The sequence below is a fragment of the Urtica dioica genome, chromosome 8 (genome assembly GCF_054948205.1).
Source record: "Urtica dioica subsp. dioica isolate 48M chromosome 8, U.dioica_male_clone48M_v1_H2, whole genome shotgun sequence".
Taxonomy (NCBI): domain Eukaryota; kingdom Viridiplantae; phylum Streptophyta; class Magnoliopsida; order Rosales; family Urticaceae; genus Urtica; species Urtica dioica.
In genome coordinates this window covers 32,628,757-32,654,991 of record NC_142763.1, presented here as the reverse complement: position 1 = coordinate 32,654,991, position 26,235 = coordinate 32,628,757, and the positions used below count along the sequence as shown (strand labels likewise).

The window sequence follows — 26,235 nt, the reverse complement described above, 5'->3', positions numbered from 1 at the left end:
TTAAAACCCAATTAATCATTTATTTACTTGGTCCAACAATAAACAAATAATTAATAATTGTTTATTTACTTGATCAAAAAATAAATAAACAATTCTACCATAAATATTTATTTAATTCTGCGAATACCCGTTTTCCAGAATTAATGCTGTCAATCACAATTACAGCAAGTGAGATTAATAATGATAAACATTATTATACGAAAGTTCTTATCCGCCTTTATCAGAGCCGAATCGGGGACTATGGACCTAGTAATAGAAGCTTAACAAATCCGATGAAAAAGACGAAATAGTCCTTTCTCTTTTTCATCGATTCGTCTAATCTTGGTCAAATACTCCACCTTGTAAGCCAAGACTGAACTCTCCTTTATACTAGAATTATATTTACTCATCGTGACGAGTGTCCACTGATATAGTCAGTTCGTGATCAAGATCCTCCAGGTTCAACCCGTATCGAGAGAAGTCAATTTATTCCAATATACTTCCCTTGATACATATCAGCCCTAAGCATTGTTGCTTCCCCAGCGAAAGATTCTTTCGAACGTTACTTACTTCGAAAGTGCTAGCAATCTATCGGTTCTGGAATCAACCATTAGGTGAGAGAACATTAACCTTCTTTCAGGAAGGCTGGATTCCGTATCTGTAAATCATTTCCCACTCGAATTATGCTCTGAGAAAACTCCCAAGACATAAGCTGTGATTAGCATGAATAGCCTTTTAGCGAATGAGTCAAAGAGCTCAGTAACATAACCCAGTGTCCATGATCACTTCAGGATTTAGATCAAGTCTCATTGTGACCATCATAGTGACCTCGGTTAGTGTGTCGTAACGGTCCTTAAACGACACATCTACAACCAAGACATGTCCAAGTCGTACACTTACCACAAGTGTAGAATGCTCCCACATAGTGATCAGCCTTCACCTATGTGTTCCACAATTATGACTTTAGATATAGCTTTCCAGGCGTATATCAGTCATCGACCTCGTTTTAGCTCACCGCCCGAACTCAGGTGCCCAGCATGTGACTCAGTTTAATACGGAGGCTATGGAAGATAGTTGTTATTGATTCTAATTGTTTAGAACTCAACCCACTAATCATATAATGCTTATAGAGTTATCTTATTATCGAATTTAGCAATCATTTATTCATTATCTTCAAGTGGGCAATATTCCCAACAATCTCCCACTTTGACCAGAGAAGATAAGTTTCCTTCAGCCAATTTAATTCTTTGCCATCATTATAGACGGTTTAGACTTTGACCCAGGATTGAGATTCCCATCATATGGATTCCCACTTTTATCTATACTCTATCATTTATGTCGATCTGACATATGTCCCATTTTCATATTATTCTAGTTCATGCATTTTTGCAAGTGATCTTTGACTTACCATTTAAGGTCAACTCAATTTGTTCACAGTAAATAAATTTACTTTAGAACAAATTAACACTTCGCATACCTTTAGATTATACAACAGACTTTATATCTAAAGATAACAAGTCTCCCTATCAAGGTGTACATCCCTTTGGTGCCAAAACAGGTCGCACTATTGCATGGTTTGATCTCATCACCACTTACTATAGTGTGATTTATTGAACGTGTTTAAATAAGAACTTTATTGACCTATTTCCATTACTTGGTTATTTATAGTTCATCTTTGTTTGTCGTGTTCATATTCAATATATACACAGGACTTTAAGGATCTACTATATTTAAATAACTAAGTATCTCACTATTTCCAGAAATTACAGCGTTTACAACACGTGTAGTTATTCTCGGAAAAACGACATTGTCTAAGGTCTAATTATTAGTACTTTTAAAGACAATGTCAATAGCCTCAACATTGAGCTCATACCTTATGTCAATAGGTATGTTTGAGACATAATGGAACGAGCATGTCGTTTCTAAATTTAATTTTAGAAACAGTTAGCTCAGTCAATTTACTTGTGTCATAATGAGGTCTAGAACTATAATAGTAATGACTTTATTCATGACACTTGTTTAGGAGCTACACTTATCGATCATTCTCAAAATATTGATTATAACAAACACCCATGTACAATCATGATTAGTTTGTTAAGTACTTAGGATCTACCTTTCATATTTCAAAAGGTTTAGTAGTTTAACTACTTCGATCCACGTCTTTATGTTATTGGAACTTCATCCTCAAAGTGCAGTTCATCTTCAATTTTGAAGATCCTAAATGAAGTGGTTCGTGGTATCAGAAAGAAGAGTATCATTGATGATAGTGTCTCTCCTTAAGGGCTCAATCCCTTACCTTATAGCTTATCAAAGCTTAAACCATTTCATTAATCCTTTTATAGATCTCTCTATTCCTTTAAGCTAATAGCTTAATAGGTAGATCTATTAAATATGGGCTAATAACTTTCAGACAAGTTAGTTTGATCGAGAGTGATATCTCAAGATCATGTCTTTCCATTTAAGGAAAGTTTATTGTTGATGAGACTGACAAGGATCCATTCTAGGATGCTCCCACTAGGTTATTGATTTTAACGACAAGATAATTCAAAATTATCCTTCCTTTCAATTCATTGATTTATGTGGCAATGTAATCATTGATTACTCTTCCACTTTAATTATTGAATAATAGCATATACATTCCGGTTAAGGATGCCATCATCTTCAATGATGGGTTTAATCCTATGAAAGATGTTGCTATTTATTGAACAACAAGTGGCTAGATTTCATTAAAGAAAGATCCCACTCTTTTATTGAACAATAGTGACTAGAATCCAATTAAGGATACTCCCACTCAATAATATTGGTTATTTAGTGGCTAGGTTCCATTTATGGATGCTCCCACTAAGTCAATGAATAAGAGTAGCTAGTATCCAGCTAAGGATGCTCCTACTCGATTATTGAATTTTAGACTGGCTAGGTTCCAATTAAGGATGCTCCCACTCAATCAATAAATCTAGAGTGGCTAGGTTCCATTCAAGGATGCTCACACTCAATCAATACGAACATTAGTGACTAGGTTCCAATTAAGGAAGCTCCCACTAATTTAATTCATCATCAACACTAACTTTTAGATGTGTCTCCTTTATTACTTATTATTCGCACAAGTCATTGTCGAATAATGGTAATAATTATTTAGACGCTTTCAAAGCTCTAAATAGTTTTTAAACAATAAAAAATATTCAACATAAGAATTTAATGAAGCAATAAAAGCTAATTAAATTCTAACAGAGATAATAACTTAGAAAATATTTATATTTATTTATTGTGCTTCTATATAGCATACGAACGGAAAAAAACGTGACCTTCATATTCTATATCTTTTTCATAAGGACATAAGCATTCATGCATATTCAAATATCATAAAAGCAATCAAGGCATTCAATTATAGAAGGAAATATTTAAAGACACAACCGTGTTCATAAATAATGTAATAAAACATAAAGAAAGAAAGATTCATCCTTTCTGGAATAACCATAAAGGCTACAGTCCAGAAAACCTCGGATTATTAAATGACACATCCCATGTTCAAAAATAAATCCAAAAATGAAAGTAATAAAACTAGCGGGAAATTAGATCTTCAAACGGAGCATGAGATTCTCTACAATTCGGGCTTGAATCAGACATTGTTCAGCAAGCTCGTCTACACACGTGTGCTCCATCAGATCTGCTCGGCAACAAGAAAAGAAGTATGCTCATGAATAATTATTCTCAAAACATTTTAAAGATATCTTTAATCATGAATTTTAAGGTACCATACCAGCATTCTTCTTATTTTTCTCAAGCTCAGCCAAGTACAAAGGACAATGCCTCTTCCAATGGCCTTCAGTGTTGCAGTGGTGACATTTACCAATGCTTTCTCGCTTCTTTTCTTTTCCTTTTCCACTTTTCTTGAAGTTCTTCATTTCCTTCTTAGCGGGCCTTTCCCCTTTGAAGTTCTTCATTTTCTTGAAGTTCTTCATTTCATTCAACAGCTGAGACAGTCCCTACGTCAACTTGTTCATGATGTAGTTGGACGTAAACTGTATGAAGTCACTCGAAAGGGAATTCAGGATTATTCCCACCTGAGTAACCTCATCCATCTGTGCCCCCGTGAAGTAGTTAGTCATCTTCATGACATGATCCCTCACCGGAGTTCCCGCAGTCATCCTAGTGCTAGTGCACTTACGGGTGAGCTCAATGCGGGCTTGCTAGCTTTGCATCCCAAACATTTGTTGCAACGAGTCAAGGATCTCCACAGCGGCCTCCTTCCCTTCCATCTTAGTTCGCAACACATCAGATATGCTTGCGAGCATGTAGGCCACCGCCTTGTTATTGGCAGTAGTCCACTTGTCATAGTCATCCCTCAAGTTCTTGGAGGCACCATGAGCAGGAAGAGGAGGTCTGTCTTCAGTGAGGATAAAGCGAATGCTTTCACTCACAAGCACAATGTTGAGATTCGACTTCCACTTAGGGAAGTTATCTCCAGTCAGGACGTCTTTCGACAACAGGGCCATAATAGGGTTCGACATGATTACTAAAAACATAAAATCACATTTACTAGCAATATGAAAAGAAACAACCATCAATATAATTTAGGAAATAAAAACTATAATGCAAACATGCACGGGATAAAATACTAATCAAAAGAACCCAGTTTTTATATTCCAAGGTAATTCGACTAATAGCCACAGTCCGTTTCACTCTGGTGACGTAACGGAATGCACCTAGTGAAAATGAGAACCATCTCAGATTAGTGAGCAATCATAGTACATGCACCTTCATAACTATGCTCACTAACTACCAATTTTATAGGAATCTTTGGCCACATGAGCAACCACCGGTTGGTTCATGCATGAGTCAACCCAACATTTCAATGAAAGAAATCTAGCTCATACGCACTAGCGTAACTAGTACACGCAGAGATCAACCATCCCACCTATCGTCAGAGACACAACCTTGGTATTGGAATCAGAAAAGCCCTTCCGAATGGAACTGACCACCATGTTTAGAAAACCGCCGGTCACGAGGGGATCTTTCATCCTCACGGTGTTGTGTCAATGTTGGAGACCTTACGACTCAATATAGTTTCAGTATTTGAATTTTTTAGCATTAACTTTAATCTAGATGATCCACTCGAGTTAACTAAGTCATATTAAAAACTCGAGTGTTTCTAAGCTACCCTTAAAAACAGATGTTTCGATATAGCTTAGTGATTAGGAATTCGTGACATCTAGTCTTGATTATCCTAAAAGTATTCCATCACGGAAAAGCTCCCAGTAGAGAAGGTGAGATACTAGATCTTCTTAAGTACCTCTCAGCTTAGCCTCTTATCGGCTTGGTGACAAAGCTCTCCGATCCGTTCAACTCATTCATTAATTAACTATCGTAATCCAATTAGACAATTTTAATGAATGAAAGCCTATGAAAACCATTAACATACGATACATGATCTAAGTTATAGCATACAAGCATGGCATAGTAATTAAATAAACAAGCAAGAGCATGCAAGAATGGTTTGATTCGGATTGATCGTTTCCTATTTGATTCAATAAAGTAAATCAAGATGAGCCCAATCATATTGGCCCGTGGATTCAATTGGGCCCATTCTTATGTCCCTTAGAAAAATAAATCAATATCAAATTATTTAATTTTTCTAATTTTTTTTATCGAAAAAATTAATTAAGTAAGAGCCCATTCCAATGTCCCATTTAAAATAAATCGATATAATAATCATTTATTTTGTAATGTTTTAAATAAAAATCATTAGGGCTCAGCCCATACAATTAATTAAATAAAACATTTAAAAAACTTTTTTTTTTGTAAATTTTTTTTAATGAGTGGGCCCATGGGCCCACTAGGGTTTCCGGGCTGAGGCCCGGACGAATCCTCTAATCTTGACCTAGGTCAATATTAGACTTGAGGCTGACCGCCGCCGCCACAAGGGCGCGGCCCGGCACGAAGAGGACGCCGAGACTTGTCACAAAATTTTGTGACAAGTTTTCTTGTGGCGTAGTCGTGGAGGCTTTCTTCGTCCGTCATGCTTCTTCGTTGTGTGTCCGTCTCTCGCCGATCGTCGTGATCAAGAACGTCGCACCATCGGATTACAACAATAATAATAATAATTACATAAAGCCTATACCCTTTGAATTTCGGGTTTACAAAAAATCTAGAAAACCGAGAATCAAATATTCTACGATCAAACCACGAATCACAATCCACATATCATATATTGAATTGCATGAAATTCACATCCACATATAATTTCATTCAAACCATATTTAAATTGATTACAAGAACGAATCGATTAATTAATCATTACAACGTGGCTCTGATACCACTTGTTGGTGAATCGAGCGCGTATCAGACACGAACAATCGCTCTGATACGCCTCGTTGGAGATGATTCCACCATATAACCATATTAATGCGGAAAAATAATTAATTACGCTGATCATAAGCTAATTAAATTATGGTTATAATTAACAAGATCTAGTTATGTTTAATTAATTTAATTCACGAGAGCATATTTATCAAGCAACCGATTTGAGCGAAAAACGAATACTTACATTGATTTTTCGGTTCAGCTACAGAACGCTCCTAAACCAATCACGTACTCCTTGTGTCGTCTTGATGAAGGACTCGAGGATGACACCTTAGTCTTCCGAAACGTAATCTCCGAGACGAATAAGAAATATGAGTGGGCACAGTCTTTATCTCACTAGATCACGAAACTAGGTGTTTCGAAATCTCGCTCTTATTTTACTAAGAATGGAAACGAATTTCCGAGGGGAGGGAGAGAAAATTTCGCACGGCCAAGGGAGAGCCACGAAATTATTAGGTCAAAATCCTTAATTTTTGCCTTCTCATGAACCCCTATTTATAGTAGTAAAATGAGATATTCATGGAATCTTCCAGAATATATTATTTCCTTTTATTGTGTTCACACTAGCGGATTTAATCTAGGCCCTTGGATCTCAACAAGTGAATCCTACTTTTTCTCTCATCCATCAGATCAATATCTATGGGATATTATTCTCTATTTAAATAGAGAATATTTTATTTAGTGAGATAATAAATGAGAATATATTATTTCCCTTTAAATATATTCTCCTAAATACTTTCCTTTAAATAAGGAGAGAATATACGACAATATCTTATATTATTCTCTCTCCTTTATTTAAACAACTAAAGAGAAAATATTGGTAAATACCAATTTTGAATTTTCGAACTTGATGGCACACGGCCAAGGAGATTTGCGCAAACCCTAGTGCCAAAAAACCAAATTCGACTTTTCCATGTGTGCAAAGCCCAATTGCTTAAAACCCAATTAATCATTTATTTACTTGTCCTAGTGTGTCGTAACGGTCCTTAAACGACACATCTACAACCAAGACCTGTCCAAGTCGTACACTTACCACAAGTGTAGAATGCTCCCACATAGTGATCAGCCTTCACCTATGTGTTCCACATATATGACTTTAGATATAGCTCTCCAGGCGTATATCAGTCATCGACCTCGTTTTAGCTCACCGCCCGAACTCAGGTGCCCATCACGTGACTCAGTTTAATACGGAGGCTATGGAAGATAGTTTTTATTGATTCTAATTATTTAGAACTCAACCCACTAATCATATAATGCTAATAGAGTTATCTTATTATCGAATTTAGTAATCATTTATTCATTATCTTCAAGTGAGTAATATTCCCAACACTATGTTGTGGGGACGTGGGTAGGCATTGGTCTTGAACCGGGTTGGGTTGGAAAGACACGGTTTCAGTGGGATTGGTTGTTTGTGACTGAGTCTGTGTGGGTTGTATCAATGTTATGGTTGAGTGAGGATCGTTTGTAAGTATTTGGATGGTTGAGTGAGGTTGATTTTCAGGGTCAATGTCAGCTATGTTAGGAAACAACTCTGAATAAGGATATTCTAATTCATTGAATACTGCATTTCTAGTAATGTAGATTTTACCTGAGTTGTATAGGCACTTATATCCCTTATGTAAAGGACTGTATCCAATGAATAGACATTTTTCTGACCCAAAATCCATCTTGTGCCTAGTAGGGACTTGAGCCATCTAGCACTTGGGTTGGTAAAGTGTTGATGACGTATGTTGCTGTGGAAAACACTTCCCACCAGTATGTTAGAGGCAATTTTTCTTGAGCCAGTAGTGTCAAGCCAAGTTCCACTACATGCTTGTGCTTCCTTTCTGCTCTTCCATTTTGAGCATGAGTGTGTGGACACGGATGCCGAATTGTGATGCCATTCTTAGCAAGGAATAAGGCAAAAGGTCTGTATTCACCTCCCCAGTCACACTGAACCGAGATGATATTGCTGTTGAGATTCTTCTCTACAAACCTCTTGAACGTCTTGAACACAGTTATGGCCTCTGACTTGAGCTTGAGTGGATAGATCCATGTGAACCTGGTGTAGTCATCCACAAAATGGATGTAGTATCTGTGACCTGATGTGTAACCAATCCGCGATGGTCCCCACAAATCTGTGTGAACTAGTTGTACTGGCTTATTTGTTTTACTTTCAGATAAAGGAAAAGGTAATGCGTGACTTTTCCCTAACTGACAAGCATGACAGAAATCGCCACAATTTTTTATTTTACAGCTAATGTTACACTTGTTCATGACCGTGGTTACAACATGTTTAGCTGCATGGCCAAGACGGCGATGCCACGCTAGCCACTGATCAGACTTTGACACTGTGAACGTCACATATTCAGGTTTATTACAGACACTATTACTGACATCCAAAGCTAGATTATTTTTGACAAGTACAAGTGCATTATAACAGTTGGAATAGGTCTTCAATACAACACTATTGCAAGAGAGGTTAGCCTTTGTAGTTCCTGCTCCTGATAGTGTATAGAGACCATTTTCAACCGTTCCTTTGAGTAGCACCATTCTCATACTTTTATCCTTGATTGCACAAAAATCAAGGTGAAATTCCACATACACGTCATTATCAGCAGTAAGTTTGGATATACTCGCTAAGTTTTTCTTTATCTGTGGTACTCTAAGTATATTCTTTAGAGTTATTCGTTTGGTTTTGCTGCTATCTAGACTCATTAGGCCAATATGAGTGATGTCTAGTAGCTTACCATTACCAACCATCAGTTTCTCAGCTCCTTTGTATTCCTTGTTGAAGTGCAATTGATCCAGCTCCACTGCAACATGATTTGTGGCTCCAGAATCTGCATACCATGCCTGATCGACGACAGTTTCTGGTCCAGCAAAGAAGACTTGAGTTGTTGTCTTGGTGTGTTGCTAATTCTGCTGTGTAGATGTATGAGCTCCTTGATATGCCTCATCCAGTCTGTGCCAGCAAGCAATAGCTATATGGCCTTGTTTGCCACAAATCTAGCATATAGGTCGAGAATTTGAAGATCTACCTCCTCGTCCACGAGTGTTGTTACGTCCACGACTTTGTGCCGAGTTTCTTCCTCTGCCTCGTGAATCCGAGTAGTTCATTCCCTGACTTGCATAGTTGGCCATGGCTCATTGGGATCTCAATTGTTGTTGACGAGTTTTGTTTTTCAATCCAAGTTTGTTGAGACAGTGCTAGAGAAAACACATCTTGAACACTCAAATCTGACTCATCTTCATCAAGAATCTTGAAATTCTGGAGTTTATTGTTGACTAGGCCAACCACAACATCATATTCTTGTGGAAGTCCTATGAGAATTGCCACAATCAACTCTCCTTCAAGCATTTCGCTTATGGCAAGAAAAATTGCGTCTGCTATTCCTTTCATTTTGCGAAATAGTCAAAGATTGACATTAATCATTTCTTGTTTGTCCGGAGTTGAACTCTCAGAGGTAGAAGTCTCGCCTTCGACTTGACGGCAAATCGGCGCTCCAACGCACTCCACATTCCTTGCGACGTACGCACTCTCGTGACTGATCGAAGTACAGCTGTGCTGAGAGAAGATAGCAACTAGCTGAAGAGCAATTGATCCTCGCGATTCCATTGCTCATACTCTGGATTCAGACCTCTGGTGATCTTTCCTTCTGCGTCTACTGATTCTGTAAATTCCGGCGGACAAGACTTGGTTCCATGGATGAAGCCTTGCAGATTGTGTCTGATCACCGCAGGTAGAACCTGTGACCTACAAACAGAGTAATTATCTCTGTCGAGCTTGACGGAGATGGCGATGTTGAGAGTCGCGGCGAACTGTGACATCGACGCCGGTCGTAAAAAGTTGTTGAGATTCGATGACGGTGAAGAAGAACTTCATACGCCATTGAAGTAGCTCTAATACTAAGATAGAAAACAGAATTGATGATAGAGAGAGGGAGAGAGAGAGAGAGAGAGAGATAGAGAAAGCCTCTTCTCTTCTCGAGCGTAAAGTGTTTATTTATTTCTCTGAATGAATCTGTACATCAACAAGTATTCAATACATATATATTTCATCTGTAACTAACTTTCCATAACTGCCTAACATGCCTGTCAATCATTGGTGACTCGGCCTTGACTAATGAGCTGAGTCATCCTTACACGCTAAGTTATTTGCTGAGTCATCAGTTACACTATTATTTACTCTATTAGTGACGAACCATGTTCTTGAGAATTAGGTACACAATTCTGAGAGTAATTATACCAACAAGTGGTTAGTTTAAGGAAAATAATGTCAACATATAAGACCCAAGAACACTATCTTAATTAGCTTACACCCAAGCCATTACATTACAGCCCCATGAAAATTACCACTTTGCAAATACATAAAAGAGAACCTTGTCAATCTTAAAAAAAATGGAAATCGTGGTTCAAGCATACACACGACCACATGAAGGGCAGTATAAAAAAAAACAGAGCCGTTGCCTGGTGGTATTTATCTCATTTCCAAAAGTTGGCCACTGAACAAAGTTTGCCTTCAACTCATTTTGGTCCCCAAGAGCTTTGTCTTCAACTCATTTTCGCCACCAAATGAGCCTTTTCGCCAACCTAATTTGACCACTAAATAAGGTTTGCCGTCAACTCATTTTGACCACCAAATGAGTCTTTCCGTCAACCCATTTTGGCTACCAAACAAGTCTTGCCGCCAACCTGGTGATTCCAACTCCTTCCTTTGTTGCAAACTCCACATAATGAGTGCCTCCTAGTGCCACAAACCCCATGGCTTGCCTCCAACCATCATTGCCTCCAACTGGGCATCATTCAGGAGAGCCTTTGCCGCCAACTTCACTCGCCACAAGAAAAAACTCGCCTCCAACCTCTCTCGCCTTCAACTCATAACCAAGACAAGCATCAAGACTCTATAAATACCCCTCTCAACTCTCTCCCAATGTAAGTTCTCTCAACTTATCAAAACTCTACACAATTGACACATAACTTTCTATCCCTAAAAAATATAGAGAAGAACACAAGTCGTTCACCTAGAACATAATACAACACGACTAATGTTGAGCGTCGTAGCACGCGCCGAGGAAAAACCATCCGCGTCCCTCTAGATTCACGTTTTCTTGTGCTTAGGTGAAGGTGCGAGGATTTGAATGCTCGACGGGGAACACGAAGGAATTGAAGATCCAATAACAACTCAAAGATCTGAAGACTCGACGACTAACGCGAAGAACACGATGATGTGAAGACTCAGAGAGGAGATCAACGAGTTAAAGGCAAGGTCTCAGAAGAGGTCTCACGGGTTGAAGGCAAGGTCTCGGAAGAGGTCTCACGGGTTGAAGGCAAGGTGTCGGAAGAGGTTTCAAGGGCTGAAGGCAAGTCTGAAGAGCTTTCAGGGGTTGAAGGCAAGGCTTTCAAGAGAGGTACAAAGGGTTGAAGACTCGAGGAGGTAAGGCTCAAGAGCTCTACGAAGAATGTGATGAACGTGAAGAACAAAAAGAACGCGGAAGATCCAAAGCTCAAAGATTCGAAGACCCAAAGACTCGACGATCCGAAGACTCAAAGATCCAAAGAACACAAAGAACGCGAAGACCCGAAGACTTGAAGATCCGAAAGCTCGAAGACCCAAAGATTCAAGAACCTGGAGACATGATGATCCAAAGAACACGAAGAACACGACGAGAACGACAAGTATGATGAACATGAGAAGCAAAAAGGAGATTTATTGACGAGATAAAGATGATGAGAAGAGAAAAACTTTACCACATCTAATCTACGTGCAGTCATAGGATCCGGCCATAAATCGAACCACAGACAGTTCTGAATGCTAATTCAAACTGCGATTAATAATATGCTTGAATAAAAATGATTCATTCGTTCTTAATACAAAGAAAAATACTTGCAAGTCATGTAAATGCACGTGATCACATCACATATTTATTCCTTGGGTTGAATTTGAGGAACCAAGTATTTTGCTTCTTCACTGGGAGTTGGCCAATACTCTATTCCTCTGCGATTTGTTATCCATATGCAAGCACCAGCTTTGTCCTCATTGGTGATCAGCTCAAAAGCCCCTAAAGATGATATAATAATTTGTTAGGTGCTTTAATTTTTTTTTTTTTTTTTTATGCTTTTTAAAATAAATTGGCTAGTTTTCAAATGTTTCAATTATAGTTGTTATTTATAGCCTTTTATGATGCTCAGAAACCCAAGTTTTCTCAATAAAAATTTGTCAAAAGAAGATCTTTTTGCATATATTAAATATGAAAAATGATACCAAATAGGTATTTGAAATTAATTGATTAGAAAAAGTTTTACATTTTATCAATTGATTATGTTGTCAAATTTTTTTTTACGGTTACTTTATCACTTTGAAAAAGTTTAATCGTAGGATAAAAAAGTTTATTGAAAGCTCATACTTTCACATTTTTATAAATTTTGTCTATTTAACTAATTTTTGGCAAATCTAAGCTATTGTGTAAAAGCTTAAGTTTATTTGGCTATTAACACCTAAAAAAGTAAAATGGTAAAAGTTCATCAACATTAACTTCCAATTTTTTTTAAAAATCAACATTAACTTAATAGCTAGTTTACATGTTGAACTTCATAGCAAGGAAAGCATAGTTTTTGGCCAAAAAAAAGGAAAGAAAAAAAAGTGGAAACCACACCTTGAATTAGCATTTCCATTGGAATATACCCTCCCAGTGGACGGATAGCTTCTGGTCCCACTTTTAAACCCAGATCAGTCTCTATAAACTGCATAAAAAGAATCATAGTTCATTGAGCCACGTTTTCTATAAATAACCATTTCTTCTAATTCACGATCGATTTGCGTTTAAATTGAGTACTTACTTCAGGGCACAGCGCGTTAATCCGAATCCCTTGACTTTTGAGATGAACAAGTGCTCTGGTAAACAAAACAACACCCCCTAAAACACCATAAAAAAGGGTTATATATGTATATAACCACACGGCTATATGAATTTTGATTTTAGCCAACTTTCTGTTAATTTCCTGTTAATAGCAACATCAATCTATTTACAGTATATTAAAAGACTTGAATGACATCAAATAACTCCCGTCCATTTTCACCCCAAATATTAAAAAAATCGTGCATTAATTAGAATCCTAAAAATGAGGCTAAATTGTCGAACCACTAATAACCATTTACACGCTTTAAAAACCCATTTTTGAAACGAAAAAAAAAACAAACAAACCAACAGCAATTCAAAGACAATTCTCGACCCTTTCTTCCTCCGTCTGGAGGCTTTTCCGACGACGCCGCGGTCGAGGATGACGATGATTTATAAACCTTGCGGCGATTCAAAAGGCTTCGCTTCCTATGGAAACGGTAACGCTTCCCAATTTTGCGCCTCTCTTTTTTCTTCTTTCTGAGTTTCATGTTTCCATGTGGATTTAATTTTCATTTGAACTCAGTTTTATGTTTTCATGTGGATCTGCCCCAAAAAGTTGTTGTCCAAACCTTATAGCCCAGGTTATGTTAATCGATTGAATGTTGTGTAAATTTGTGTTATTTAGATTTAATCTCATCTATGTGGAAATGTTATGTATATTTAGGATTTATTAGATTTTGAAGGCATGCACAAATCAAACAATCTGTTAATTTTTGTTTTTAGAGATTGAAAGGGAGTTCTTGACTATATTATTGTGTTGATGATACTGAGTTTTTGGAATTTTCAATTTTTTCTTGATTTTAAGGCTTTATTTACGAGATTAAAAAAATTGGGATTTCTGGGTTTTGATTGCATATTCTGTAATATGCATGTGTAACTCATTTTACTATGTATGTAGATCTGTTGAAAATGATATGTAAATATTTGTAAATAAATTTACATTATATTTACAAAAATTTACGTATTGTATATCACATGAGAAGGAAGGAAAGAGTTGTTCAACATACTCAATAAACAAAAGGGGGCTACAAAGACTGGATTGGAGGCACCAACAATATTTACATGTTGTATCTGTTGAATTTCAAAATGTGTTGAATTTGGTTAGATATTTACATTTTGATTGTGTTGAATTTAAAAATGTGTGCGTGTGTGAAATAAATTACTTATGCACAACAATGAAGAATTACTTAAGTATCTATTATAACCAACTAAAATCAGTATTCCAGTGGATATATACAACCAATTTACAACATAAATGTAAATTAGGACGTATTTTCTATTTCAAAATCATGAAAAATCGAACAAAAATGAAAGAATCCAAAAAATGAGCGTCATCCAGTTTGAATTTCGATATCACACAAATACAAGCAACAAAATCGTCAATTTAGTCACAATTAAGGAATAAAATCAACGTAATCTGATTCTCATAACTAATTGCTAATAAATAGGAAATTATCTTTTATTAAAATCACATTTCAGCAATAAATGAAGAATATATTTACAGATTGTATATTAATGTTTTGCCATTAATATATAAACTAATTAGCTAAAGTCAACCGCTGAAATTTTCCAAATCCACACGTCCAAAAATTCAAAAAACCACGTTAACTACTTTCATAATCGGTTTGATTCAAAATTAAAAAAAAAAACTGCCTAAAATATAATTAGCGGCCGAATTAATAAGGGTAAATGTGTAAAACAAAGTCAATTAATTAGATGCCAAGTAAGCAACTTAACTATTTACAGATTATTAACGAAAAATTGATTAAAACATAATTGTTAGCGTTTATGTGACTTACGTAGACAACTTTGTGTAAAAAAAAAAGACTTCATTATCCACTAAGAACATAAAGTAATTAATCGCATAAAGTTGAAATCAAACCTTTAGAACATTGGTATATTGGGTCCAACTCCATTGGATAAAGACCCGCGGAAGATGCCAAATTGACGATCGTGCCAGGCTTCTTTGCTTCTCGCATGATTTTGATCTGTTCATATATAAAACACTTAAAACAACTAATGACAAGAAGCCATGTCCTTAATTGACAATCCAATAACTAATAGAATACAAGAGAAATTCCTACTTAAAACTCGAGATTCACAACGAACCAAATACAAAGAAACATTACCGCGATTTGAGTACATTCAACAACTGCAACAACATTCACATCAAGAGTGCGTCTCCAAGTAGAACTACCATCACTCTCGTCTTCGTCAAAGGGCACAAAAGTATAAATTCCTGCGTTGTTAATACAGATATCTAATCCGCCGTATGTCGCCACGTGTCTCTCGAACGCAGAATGTAACTCCTCTGCTCCCAAAACAAAAACACAAAACGAAAATGAGAATCAACACGATTCCTTGCCAAAGAGAGTTTCAATTCATAAAATTGTAACACGAATTGTTCACTCACTTGAGTTTGTAACATCGCATTTGACGAACAAAGCAGACGGGAAATCCAAATCAGAGTGGAACTTCGAATTCTCCTTCTCGACAAGACTCGCTACTTCCTTGCCTTTCTCTTCTGCGAAATCAACCACCGTCACGAATATTCCTTTTCCTGCCAGACCTAAACACAGGGCTTTCCCTGCAAAACACGCACAAAATTCTACAACCATCAACCTAACAAACCTCGTCGATCGAGAGAGAGAGAGAAGTGTACCGATTCCAGAAGCACCGCCGGTAACGAGAGCTGACAGTCCAGGTGTGAGCTTCATGATTTTCCGATTGCGAAGAAGGAAAAGCCGTCTGCGATGATTTTATTAAGATGTGGTGACTTTGGCGATAAGAAGACAACAGACGAGAGAGTTTGGGAATTATTCTACAAAAGCACTATTATTTATACTCGTCGAGTTCGTGTTTATCTTTTGCCTCATGGAAGAGTCGAATTTTGCGTTTTGCTGATGCACAGACAGTTGCGCCATTAAGAGAAAATGACTACTAAACTTTTTTTCACGCCTTATTGAGGGGTCGAATTTTGTCCAGTCTTTTTCATGTCTGAGTTTTGTTTCCCATTGAGAAAATAATAGAACAATAATTGGTCTCTGAGAAAAAAAGTATACACTGAAGATGGTGGATAGAGATATTTTATAATTTCAAATTTTAGTACTGACAAATAACTATAGTAACAACTTTCCATACATCATCAAAATCACACCCCAATTAAACCATAAAATCTCAACGTCTAGAACCAAAACAAGCAAACAAAACGTCCATCACAAGTATTTCACAAAACCCAAAACAAGATAGCAAAAGCCATGGGATTGCTTCTGAGCCATCTCCGGACACAGCTGATATAGCTGAGTGACTAGATCGAGTCACTTAGAGGTAGTTAGGTCTAGTCAAAGGTCTAACAGACTATGGTCAACATATTAATAAAGCAAACAATGTAACGATTTATTTCAATTCAGTTCAATGAAATACATTAAGATCTGAGAAGGTCTTCTCAAATCTTATCTATCTTGATAATATTAAGAGTCTGACTTGATGTTCCACAGCCAAGATGTACACAGGACAAGACGTGAAAATGATTGATTGGATCTTAATACAAAGAACAATACTTGGAAGTAATGTAATTGCGCGTGATCTCATCACACATTTATTCCTTGGGTTGAATACGAAGAGTGGCTAAAGACGGAAGTGAGTATTTTGCTTCTTCACTGGGAGTTGGCCAAAACTCTATTCCTCTGCGATTTGTTATCCACATGCACGCACCAGCTTTGTCCTCATTGGTGATCAACTCAAAAGCCCCTAAAGGATATAATAAGAATTCGTTAGGTGGTTTAAATTTTTTGGTTAGTTTTCAAGTATTTCAGTTATAGCGATTGATTATAAGTACGATGGTTAGAAACTCAAGTTTCTCATTAAAATTCATAATGTGTATCCGACTAATATACTGACTGCAATATTGAAAATGGTAGAAGTTAGTCGACGTAAATTAATTATCAAGTTTATAGGTGGGGTTCTTCATAGCAAGCAATTAATGGTTTCGTGGCCAAGAAAAAAAAACGAGAGAAAGAAAGTGGAAACCAGACCTTCAATCAGGATTTCCATTGGAATAAACCCTCCCAGTAGATCGACAACTTTTAGACCCACTTTTGAGCCCAAATCAGTCTCAATAAACTGCATAAAAGAGGACATGGTTCAGTGAGTCGTATTCTCTTTTAGCAACTAGAATATTTATTCTAATAATTCACCGAGTTGCGTTTGAATTAGGGACTTACTTCAGGGCACAGCACATTAATCCGAATCCCATGACTTTTGAGGTGAGCAAGTGCTCTGGTAAACAAAATAACGCCCGCTGAAACACCATAATAGAATTTAGAACTGACCTAAGCAACATGAACTAATCGTATAAAGTTGAAATGAGACTAGCGTAACGATCAAACCTTTAGAGCATTGGTATATTGGGTCTAACTCCGTCGGATAAAGACCCGCTGCAGATCCCATATTGACGATCGCGCCAGGCTTCTTTGCTTCTCGCATGATTTTGATCTGTTCATATACATATACATATATACATATACATATATATATATATATATATATATATAAATAAATACTTAACTACTTGTAACAAGAAGCCATGTTCATAATGGTATTTAAATAGTGCAAAAAAAAAAAAAAATAGGGGATTCCAATCAGTCATATACTTCTCTTGAAAAAGTAACAAAGAACAAGTTTTTATTTGGGCTTAAAAAACACTCAAAAAGAAACATTACCGCAATTTGAGTACATTCAACAAGTGCAACAACATTGACATCAAGAGTGCGTCTCCAAGTAGAACTTCCATCGCTCTCATCCTCGTGAAACGGCTCATAAGTATAAATTCCTGCGTTGTTAATACAGATATCTAATCCGCCGTATGTCGCCACGTGTCTCTCGAACGCAGAATGTAACTCCTCTGCTCCCAAAACAAAAAACACAATGCGAAAATGAAAATGAAAGTCGACGTGATGCCTTGCCAAACAGAGTTTCATTTCATAACAATAATTATAACACGAATTGTTCACTCGCTTGAGTTTGTGACGTCGCATTTGAGGAACAAAGCGGACGGGAAGCCCAAACCAGAGTGGAACTTGGAATTCTCTTTCTGAGCAAGACTCGCTACTTCGTTGCCTTTGTCTTCTGCGAAATCAACCACCGTCACGAATATTCCTTTGCCTGCCAGAGCCAAACACAGAGCTTTTCCTGCAAGCAAGCACCGAATTTCACAATCACCAATCCTATCCGGATGAGAGAGAGAGAGAGAGAGAGAGAGAGAACCGTACCGATTCCAGAAGCACCGCCGGTGACGAAAGCTGACATTCCTGGTGTGAGCTTCATGATTTTCCGATTGCGAAGGAAAATTCTTACTGTGATTGTCTTTGACTTTCGCGGTAAGATCAAGATGAACGGATAAGATAGTTTGGAAAATGATTATGTGATTTAAAGAACGCAGGAAAGGATTTGGGTTTGAATGCTTTTATTGATATTAAGGATTACGTACAAAACTAGAAAAAGATATAAAAGGTACACGTACAAGATTTGTGGTTTGTTATAGTCATACGGGGGCTGATTATTTTGAATACTAAATAATAATATTAAATGCCTAATTGAAATGATTGAAGTTTTTCTATTTGGAATTGTCTTAGGAATAACTACAGATATACGTTAACATGATTGTCTTTGTCTTTGACTTTCGCGGTAAGATCAAGATGAATAGATACACTGACAATGACAGACTGGCTCTTTATAGTTTATAGTGTAAGCTGCGTGTTTATTATGCCTTATCATCTGGAATTAGACGAAGCAAAACAGTTTTCCGTAATTAAAAAAAAAAAAAAAAAAGCAAAGCAATTATTGTATAATAAACAATGAAATACAAATCATTTGCAGATACATAACCAGATTAAAAAATTCTGATTTCTGAAGGCTGGTACGTTGACCCCTCTGGTTCCAACGTGAGTTCATCTATGTATTACACGATTCTCGGAAGGATTCATTTTTTTGCTCTAGAGATGTACACTACAAGGAAAGACCCACGTGGAGACCACGTTCCAATTAAAAATTAAACTTTTTAAATATGTATTTATGTATCTGAATCTCAAGTTAATATGTATTTATGTTTTAAGAATTCTTATTTTAAAAAATAAACGCAAATTTGAGAGAGAGAGAGAGAGAGAGAGAGAGAAGTATTGTATACACACTGACTGAAGATGGTGGCAAGATATTTTATTTTAATTTTCATTCTGAGAAATACCCAATAGAAAGCAAGGATTTAAATATCGTTTTCGATACTATTTCGAGCCTCCTGATTTATGGAAAATCGACACGCCGACAAAAAACCGAACCGGAAAACATGTGGAAAAAGGGCAAATGCAATGCCATTTTCAAATGTTGTTTTCGATGGAAAACCGACGTGCCGATAAAAAATCGAACGAAAATATTGTTGCATAATATTATATATATATATATGTAAACTATATTTTATAATCTTCAATATGTAATTTATTTTACACCAATATAATATTAAATACCCCATCAATTTATTTAAACCCAATACATATATTTATACCACGGATTGAAATCTCGCGCGAGATGGGGGTATCTCGCGCGAGTTCTCGTTTCTCGCCTAGGTGCGAGAGCAAGATGTTAATAACTCGCAAAATTGTCCGTTTCTCGCGATATCTCGCAATATATCTCGCGTTTAGAAATTAAAACGAAGTTACCTCATTTTCTCGTTCAAACGAAGTTAAAAAATGAAAAAAAATCTCCCAAAACAAGATCTGCAAAAGCAGCAAAACCATCGTTAAGAAAAAGCTCTGCAAATCTCTCATTTTCCATCGCGAGATCTGTTGAAATCTCTCGTCTTCCCGCGCCGGACCTTCGTTTTCCTTCACGTAGCTGTCCAACTTCGCCCAAGCAATTCCCTCTATCCCGCGCATGGTAACTGACTAACTGTAGATCTGGGTTTTGAATTTTTTTTATGCAATCTGGTGAACTTCCGTGTGTGACTTGCTCAAAAATCAAAGCTGGAAACTTTCTTTTTGGTAGCTTAGGGGAAGAGAAGAAGTTTGCACTTGCTTTGCAGATCTGTAAAAAAAAATGAAAAAAATGAAATGAGGAAGATGGCAACGTGTAGATTCCGATTCATAAAAGCAAGTTTGGTTTCATTTTGTAATGATTTTTTTTTTTGAAGCAAGTGATATCATTTTTAATTACTTTTTTTAACAATTTTTGGGAAGTGGAAAGTTGGAAACGTGGGTCTTGGTCTTTAATATTGAATATATCATTATCACATGCATTAATTAGGCAAGATTCATGCACGGAACCAAATCAATAACACATTGACTTTTCAACAAATAATAATAATAATAATAATAATAATAATAATAATAATAATAATAATAATATTAATATTAATAACCCATTAAATATGCAATCTTTAAAAAAAAAAATTAATTCGAATTTAAATCTTTATTTTGTTGATTTAGAATTTAGATGTAATTAATAATTAATTTGATCTAAATGTAATTAATTTTTTTTATTATTTATTGCTTGTTTGATCTAATTCTTAGTTAGTTGTTATTTTCACGTTGTTCATTAATGTTAATGTTGATATATTTTGTTAATTCTGATTTAATCTTTGAAGAATGAGTTCGAATCCGGCCTGGAAATATTGTACGCCCATTGAGGGAAAGACGAACGGTTTCGTATGTAACTTTTGTGGCCATGAGATGAAAGGCGGAGGTGTTACTAGGGTGAAGAATCACCTTGCCGCTACAGATAATCGAAGAAGTACGACGGTGTGTGATAAGTGTCCTCCAGAAGTAAGGGAGGAGATGAGAGAGTGTCTTTTCGCCGTATCCGATAAGAAGAAGTCCAAAAGTAGTTTTGGAGCATATCTTCGGTCTAAAACCACCAAAGGACTTCGTAGATACGAGTCAGATGAAGAGAACGATGGCGATGAGGTCTTAGTCCGATCAACTATGAAGAGGGTGAGACAGCAAGAAGCAGCTGAGCAATGGAGGGCAGAACGAGAGGGACCCGGTGGATCTTCAGCGGAACCTCGTTTGCAACGATCATCATCTCTAGCTCCATCCTTATACAAATCCCCTAGTTCTCGACAACAAAGGGTTGATGTGATGTCCATACCAGGATACACGATGAAACTCGGACGGAACATTTGCAAGTTCTTTGTTCACGAGCACATTCCGGCATCTAAGGCGGACTCACATCATTTTCGAAACATGATCCAGTCCACTCAGGAGTTTGGTAAGTGAATTAAAAGTTGTTATATTTAATTTCGTATTTATCATATTTAGTTTATTTATTAAGTATTTTGTTTTGTAGGTCCTAACGTTCCGTTGCCGTCTCCGTATGATATTCACAACAAGTATCTTGATGCCGAGGTTACTGATATGCAAAAATATGTCGATGACCAAAGGCCGAACTGGGAGAAGTTTGGATGTACGATCTTGTCTGATGGTTGGACGGGCCCCACCAGGTTAAGCATCATAAATATAATGGTGTATTGTGCTGGAACGACGGTGTTCTTAAAGTCGATTGACGCGTCCAACAACATCAAGAGCGGAGACTACATTTATGGCATCCTCAAAGATGCCATGAATGAAGTTGGGAAGCACAATGTTATACAAATCGTGACGGATAACGGATCTAACTACAAAAAGGCTGGGCAAAAGTTGATGAAGAGGTACAACTTGTATTTGAAATTTGTTATTTTAATTTCAAATTTATCATATTGATTAAGTACTAAGTTTTATAGGTTCAATGTGTATTGGACTCCATGCGCCGTTCATTGCATGGACTTGATGTTTGAAGATATCGGGAAGAGAGGGAACGTTGAAGCCGTCGTTAAGGCAGCTAGAATGATATCAAAGTTCATCTACAATCATGGTCAACTATTATCCAATCTAAGAGACATTTCCCCAGGTGAAATTGTGCGTCCTGGGACAACAAGGTTCGCTACGAACTATTTGGCTCTTAGAAGTCTTCGCGAAAAAAGAGCTGCGCTGAAACAAATGTTTACGAGTCAATGGTGGGACGATCACAAGCTAGCTCGTACGCAGACAGGTAGATCTGTTTCGGAGAATGTTTTGTCCCAACGATTTTGGCACGGAGTTGACGACGTGTGTGGTATCTTTGAGCCGATGTACAGTTGTCTACGATTGGTCGACACCGAAGTTCATCCAACCATGGGATTATTATACTACGTATTCCATGAGATGAAAAAAAGATTGGAGGGACTTCACGGGAAAAAATGGGTTGTTGATATTGTCGAGAACAGATGGACCAGCCAACTTTGTCATCCATTACATGAACCAGGTAACCGTTACGTTTAACATTGTTAATGAGGTTAACTATTTTAGACGTTATAGTTATTAACAATTATCTAGCAGCGATATCAAAGACGTGTGCATAAATACCAAGAACTGTATATTTGAAAATATAAATCATTAGAAATTAATATCAAAGACGTGTGCATAAATACCAAGTACCCCTCGCTGATATCGCACTTTCTAAAGGAGACTTTTGTAAAAAAAAAGTGCGATATCATCAATGGGTACTCTAGCAGCAGGTAATAATTTCACGTAATGATTTAAGATGGTTTATAGTTTGACTTTTAAGGTTGATAATGTGTATGTATTTTAGCAAATTGGTGGGAGCTTTATGGAAATGCTACTCCGACATTGCAAAAATTAGCTATGTGAATCCTTTCCCAAACCGCGTCTTCAACAGCATGCGAAAGGAATTGGAGCACATTTGCATTAGTGCATACAAAGCAACGGAACCGTCTAGCATACAAGAGGTTGGAGAAACTTGTATTTTGCAGTTATAACATGAAGCTGAACATGAGAGACATGAAGTACAAGTTCGATAATTCAGTGGTGCCTTTAGATCCTTTGTACATCATCGAACGGGCTTTTGAAAGGTCGGGAGCCCAAAATGAAGGAGATGATGAGATGCTTCACTGGATTGATCATGTTCACCTAGATGACGAAAATCAGAACCCAGATATGCACATTGCTGAAGAGGCTGCAAATTTTGGAGTTGATGTCAACCAAGTTTTGAACGAAAACGTCCCCCCCCCAATCGACAGACTCAAGACGTTTCAAGTTCTTCGGATGATACTGGTCATGCCTCGGATGACAACGCAAGTAAGATTGCTCTCATAATTTAATAAAACAAGTTTTTATTTTCTAATTCCGTTTTTATTATAATCATAGGAGGTGGTGGTGGTGGTGAAGAACGTGGCGGGCAATACAACAGCGGTGGTGGATACGATCCTCAATTCGGCAGCGGTGGTGGATATAGCGTACCACTAACAGACGATGAATACGACCGCATGAATCCAGCCTTTTTTGAGTCAGGATATGGAGGCAATACGTACGGAGGTTTGTCTGATGCAATGTCATTCTCTTCTACTAGCAAAGATGTTGATCAATTGTCACAGTTTTTCGGTGGGTTCTCAATTACACCGGAGGACTCAGAATCCTCGCATCCAATTGAGCCGCATGACGGGTCTTATAGTTATCCTGAGTATCCGATGATAGTCCCCGTGCCCGTGCCTGTCCCCGTCATCCCTGTCTCTCCTCCCATTTTAAGGGATTTTTACCAGCCACATGAGCCCCAACCTCGTATTCGTTACCGACCAGGTTTCCCAAAATACTCCATTTATGTTGCATTAGATCAGTATAATTACGATCGTCACGTGGAGACTTATATGACTACATATGCTCACATGATGACTTGGTACGAGTACTGCATGATGCAAGACCAACAACCTCATACATTTCAGGGCCCCCGACACTCTACCTACGAGTAGCAACAATGACTGTGAACTCTACTTTTTTTTAGTGAGAAATCTCTATTATGTGTATAATTATTTGTTTTCTTTATTTAGTGTGACTTTGCTTGAGAACTCTATATTACATGTGTATTGATTTGTACTCTACATAGAATTTCATGTCTGGAATTTTGAAAACTTTATTTTAAAAATTTATATAGATTGTGTATCCTAAACTTATACAAAATCATAATTAAAAAGTTGTTCAAATACCCCGCGGAATACCTTTTTTTTTGCGGTATATCCCGCGAAATGCGGTATACCACACGGTACGAGATACCCCGAACGTTCATCAAATACCACGAGATACCACGGTACGAGACGAGATACCCCACCAAAAAAAGTGTGGTACAGCCGCGAGATGCGAGATTTTAATCCTTGGACCTAACCATAGCAGACTTATGGGGGATCCAACAGAGAGAGAACGAATCTTTGAAGGATTTCATGATCCGTTACAAGGACGTACTCTCAAAAATCTCTAACGTATGCCACGAGTCTGCCATAACCTCTCTGAGGAATGGGTTAAGGCACGATTCAAAGCTGAAACTGGAGATGACTGTTAACCGCCTCCTCACACTAGAGGATGCAATTCATAAGGTCGCGAATTATGCAAAGGTCGAAGAAGAATTTGCTTCCTACGAGAGGCAACGCGCGGCCGAAAAGAAACCACCCTCCAACACTTGGGTGAGGCCCGTAAATGCTGGGAGTAACCCTCGCATGACTAATCCCCACGCCGCCGTACCTCACGCCAAAAAGCAATACGCCCCTCCTAATTATATGCTCAATGGCAATGATGACGTTAAGGAGGGAGGCCCCCAGGCTAAGAAATGGACACAGGACCCAATGCGTATTGCAGTTTCCACAAGGCTAACGGCCACGACACAGTTAACTGCGAAACCATGCGTAAGGCTTTAGCCGAGAAATATGCGAAGGGGGAACTGAAAGATGTTGATCTAGGACCCCCGCCAAAGAAGAAAATCTTCAATAGCAACAACAGGGGAAGGGGCAACCCCTCCCCCAAGAGAGCAAGACCCGAGGAGGAAGGGGAACCAAACTCCCCGCCGACTATCGCAAAACACAGAGTTGACTTCATAATGGGCGGCTCAAAGTTTTGCAACGAAACAGTTAACTCCATCAAAACACATCAAAGACGATTGAGTAACCCAACGACCAAAATCAGACTAGAACAAGATGTTTAAATCTCGTTCTCCGAAAAAGAAGCAATTGGGACAACCGAACCACACGATGACGCACTCGTGATCACGATCGACGTGTCTAATTGTGAGGTCGCGAGAGTTCTAATCGATGGAGGCAGCTCTGTAGATCTTATTTTCAAGGATACCCTGGCAAGGATGAGAATCGATGAAGACGAGATTGAAAGAGAACGAACCCATTTAACAGGTTTTAATGGGTCCACTACTCCATCCTTGGGAACAATCAGATTGCCCGTAAAAACACATGGAATCAACAAAATAGTAGAGTTTCAAGTACTAGACTGTCCATCCCCCTACAACATTATCTTGGGAAGACCATGGATACACATGATGAGGGCTGTGCCATCAACCTTTCATCAATGTATTCGCTTCCCTACGCCTGAGGGAATAGGAGAGATCCGAGGAAATCAGGCAACCTCCCGCAGTTGCTATCTCACTAGTCACAAACATTGTGCCAAGACAATTAAAGAAGAGCAATAGCAATTAATGAACGTGGAGTCGGCCAAGAAAGTTCTCACACTAGAGGACCCCGACTCCATCGATGCGCCAAGCATTGAGTTAACGGTCCAAGTACAGCTTGATGGCTCTGATCCTTCCAAGTGTGTAGGAATCGGAACTAAGCTTAAAAGTAGCATCAGGCGAGAACTGATCTGTTTCTTAAAACGAAACAAATCCACCTTCGCCTGGTCGACCGAAGATATGCCAGGAATAAGCATCGACGTCACGTCCCACCAACTTAACGTCGATCCCAGTTTTAAACCGATAAAACAAAAAAGACGAAAGCTCAGTCCCGACAGGCACAGGTAGTCAACGACGAAGTCGAAAGACTGCTCAACGCAGATTCAATCCGCGAAGTGAAATACCCAGATTGGCTGGCAAACACTGTCGTCGTAAAGAAAAAAACGGGAAATGGAGGGTATGTGTCGATTTCACCGATCTAAATAAAGCATGC

At 37.8% G+C, this 26,235-nt stretch overlaps 3 protein-coding genes across 3 annotated transcripts; 1 reads left to right on the top strand and 2 right to left on the bottom strand.

The window, feature by feature from the left end:
- Nucleotides 1-12,134: 12,134 nt before the first annotated feature.
- On the bottom strand, nucleotides 12,135-16,186 carry LOC149389291 (uncharacterized). Its single transcript, XM_089621528.1, has 7 exons — nucleotides 15,883-16,186; nucleotides 15,634-15,807; nucleotides 15,350-15,531; nucleotides 15,103-15,208; nucleotides 13,159-13,235; nucleotides 12,975-13,062; nucleotides 12,135-12,380 (listed from the first exon to the last, which is right to left on the bottom strand). The coding sequence occupies exons 1-7, from the start codon at nucleotides 15,935-15,937 to the stop codon at nucleotides 12,244-12,246; spliced, it is 819 nt and encodes a 272-aa protein (XP_089477654.1). The 5' UTR covers nucleotides 15,938-16,186; the 3' UTR covers nucleotides 12,135-12,243.
- A 405-nt stretch (nucleotides 16,187-16,591) lies between these two features.
- Nucleotides 16,592-18,669, bottom strand: LOC149389290 (uncharacterized). Its single transcript, XM_089624009.1, has 7 exons — nucleotides 18,491-18,669; nucleotides 18,237-18,410; nucleotides 17,942-18,123; nucleotides 17,609-17,714; nucleotides 17,444-17,520; nucleotides 17,255-17,342; nucleotides 16,592-16,970 (listed from the first exon to the last, which is right to left on the bottom strand). The coding sequence occupies exons 1-7, from the start codon at nucleotides 18,543-18,545 to the stop codon at nucleotides 16,819-16,821; spliced, it is 834 nt and encodes a 277-aa protein (XP_089480135.1). The 5' UTR covers nucleotides 18,546-18,669; the 3' UTR covers nucleotides 16,592-16,818.
- A 2,269-nt stretch (nucleotides 18,670-20,938) lies between these two features.
- On the top strand, nucleotides 20,939-23,548 carry LOC149389289 (uncharacterized). The gene is made up of 6 exons (XM_089622597.1): nucleotides 20,939-21,476; nucleotides 21,555-21,915; nucleotides 21,988-22,295; nucleotides 22,875-22,929; nucleotides 23,056-23,380; nucleotides 23,450-23,548. The coding sequence occupies exons 1-6, from the start codon at nucleotides 20,939-20,941 to the stop codon at nucleotides 23,546-23,548; spliced, it is 1,686 nt and encodes a 561-aa protein (XP_089478723.1).
- Nucleotides 23,549-26,235: the final 2,687 nt, after the last annotated feature.

What these genes read in the sequence shown, in the direction of transcription:
- LOC149389290 (XM_089624009.1), bottom strand. Translation starts at nt 18,545, where the DNA reads ATGAAGCTCACACCAGGAATGTCAGCTTTCGTCACCGGCGGTGCTTCT. An exon ending in CGGCGGTGCTTCTGGAATCG is followed by an intron (nt 18,411 to 18,490) that starts GTACGGTTCTCT and finishes GCTTGCTTGCAG; the next exon opens with GAAAAGCTCTGTGTTTGGCT. An exon ending in TTAATGTGCTGTGCCCTGAA is followed by an intron (nt 17,343 to 17,443) that starts GTAAGTCCCTAA and finishes TCTTTTATGCAG; the next exon opens with TTTATTGAGACTGATTTGGG.
- LOC149389289 (XM_089622597.1), top strand. Translation starts at nt 20,939, where the DNA reads ATGAAAGGCGGAGGTGTTACTAGGGTGAAGAATCACCTTGCCGCTACA. An exon ending in CCAGTCCACTCAGGAGTTTG is followed by an intron (nt 21,477 to 21,554) that starts GTAAGTGAATTA and finishes TTTGTTTTGTAG; the next exon opens with GTCCTAACGTTCCGTTGCCG. An exon ending in GGGCAAAAGTTGATGAAGAG is followed by an intron (nt 21,916 to 21,987) that starts GTACAACTTGTA and finishes TAAGTTTTATAG; the next exon opens with GTTCAATGTGTATTGGACTC.
- LOC149389291 (XM_089621528.1), bottom strand. Translation starts at nt 15,937, where the DNA reads ATGAAGCTCACACCTGGACTGTCAGCTCTCGTTACCGGCGGTGCTTCT. An exon ending in CGGCGGTGCTTCTGGAATCG is followed by an intron (nt 15,808 to 15,882) that starts GTACACTTCTCT and finishes CGTGTTTTGCAG; the next exon opens with GGAAAGCCCTGTGTTTAGGT. An exon ending in AATATACCAATGTTCTAAAG is followed by an intron (nt 13,236 to 15,102) that starts GTTTGATTTCAA and finishes ATGGTGTTTTAG; the next exon opens with GGGGTGTTGTTTTGTTTACC.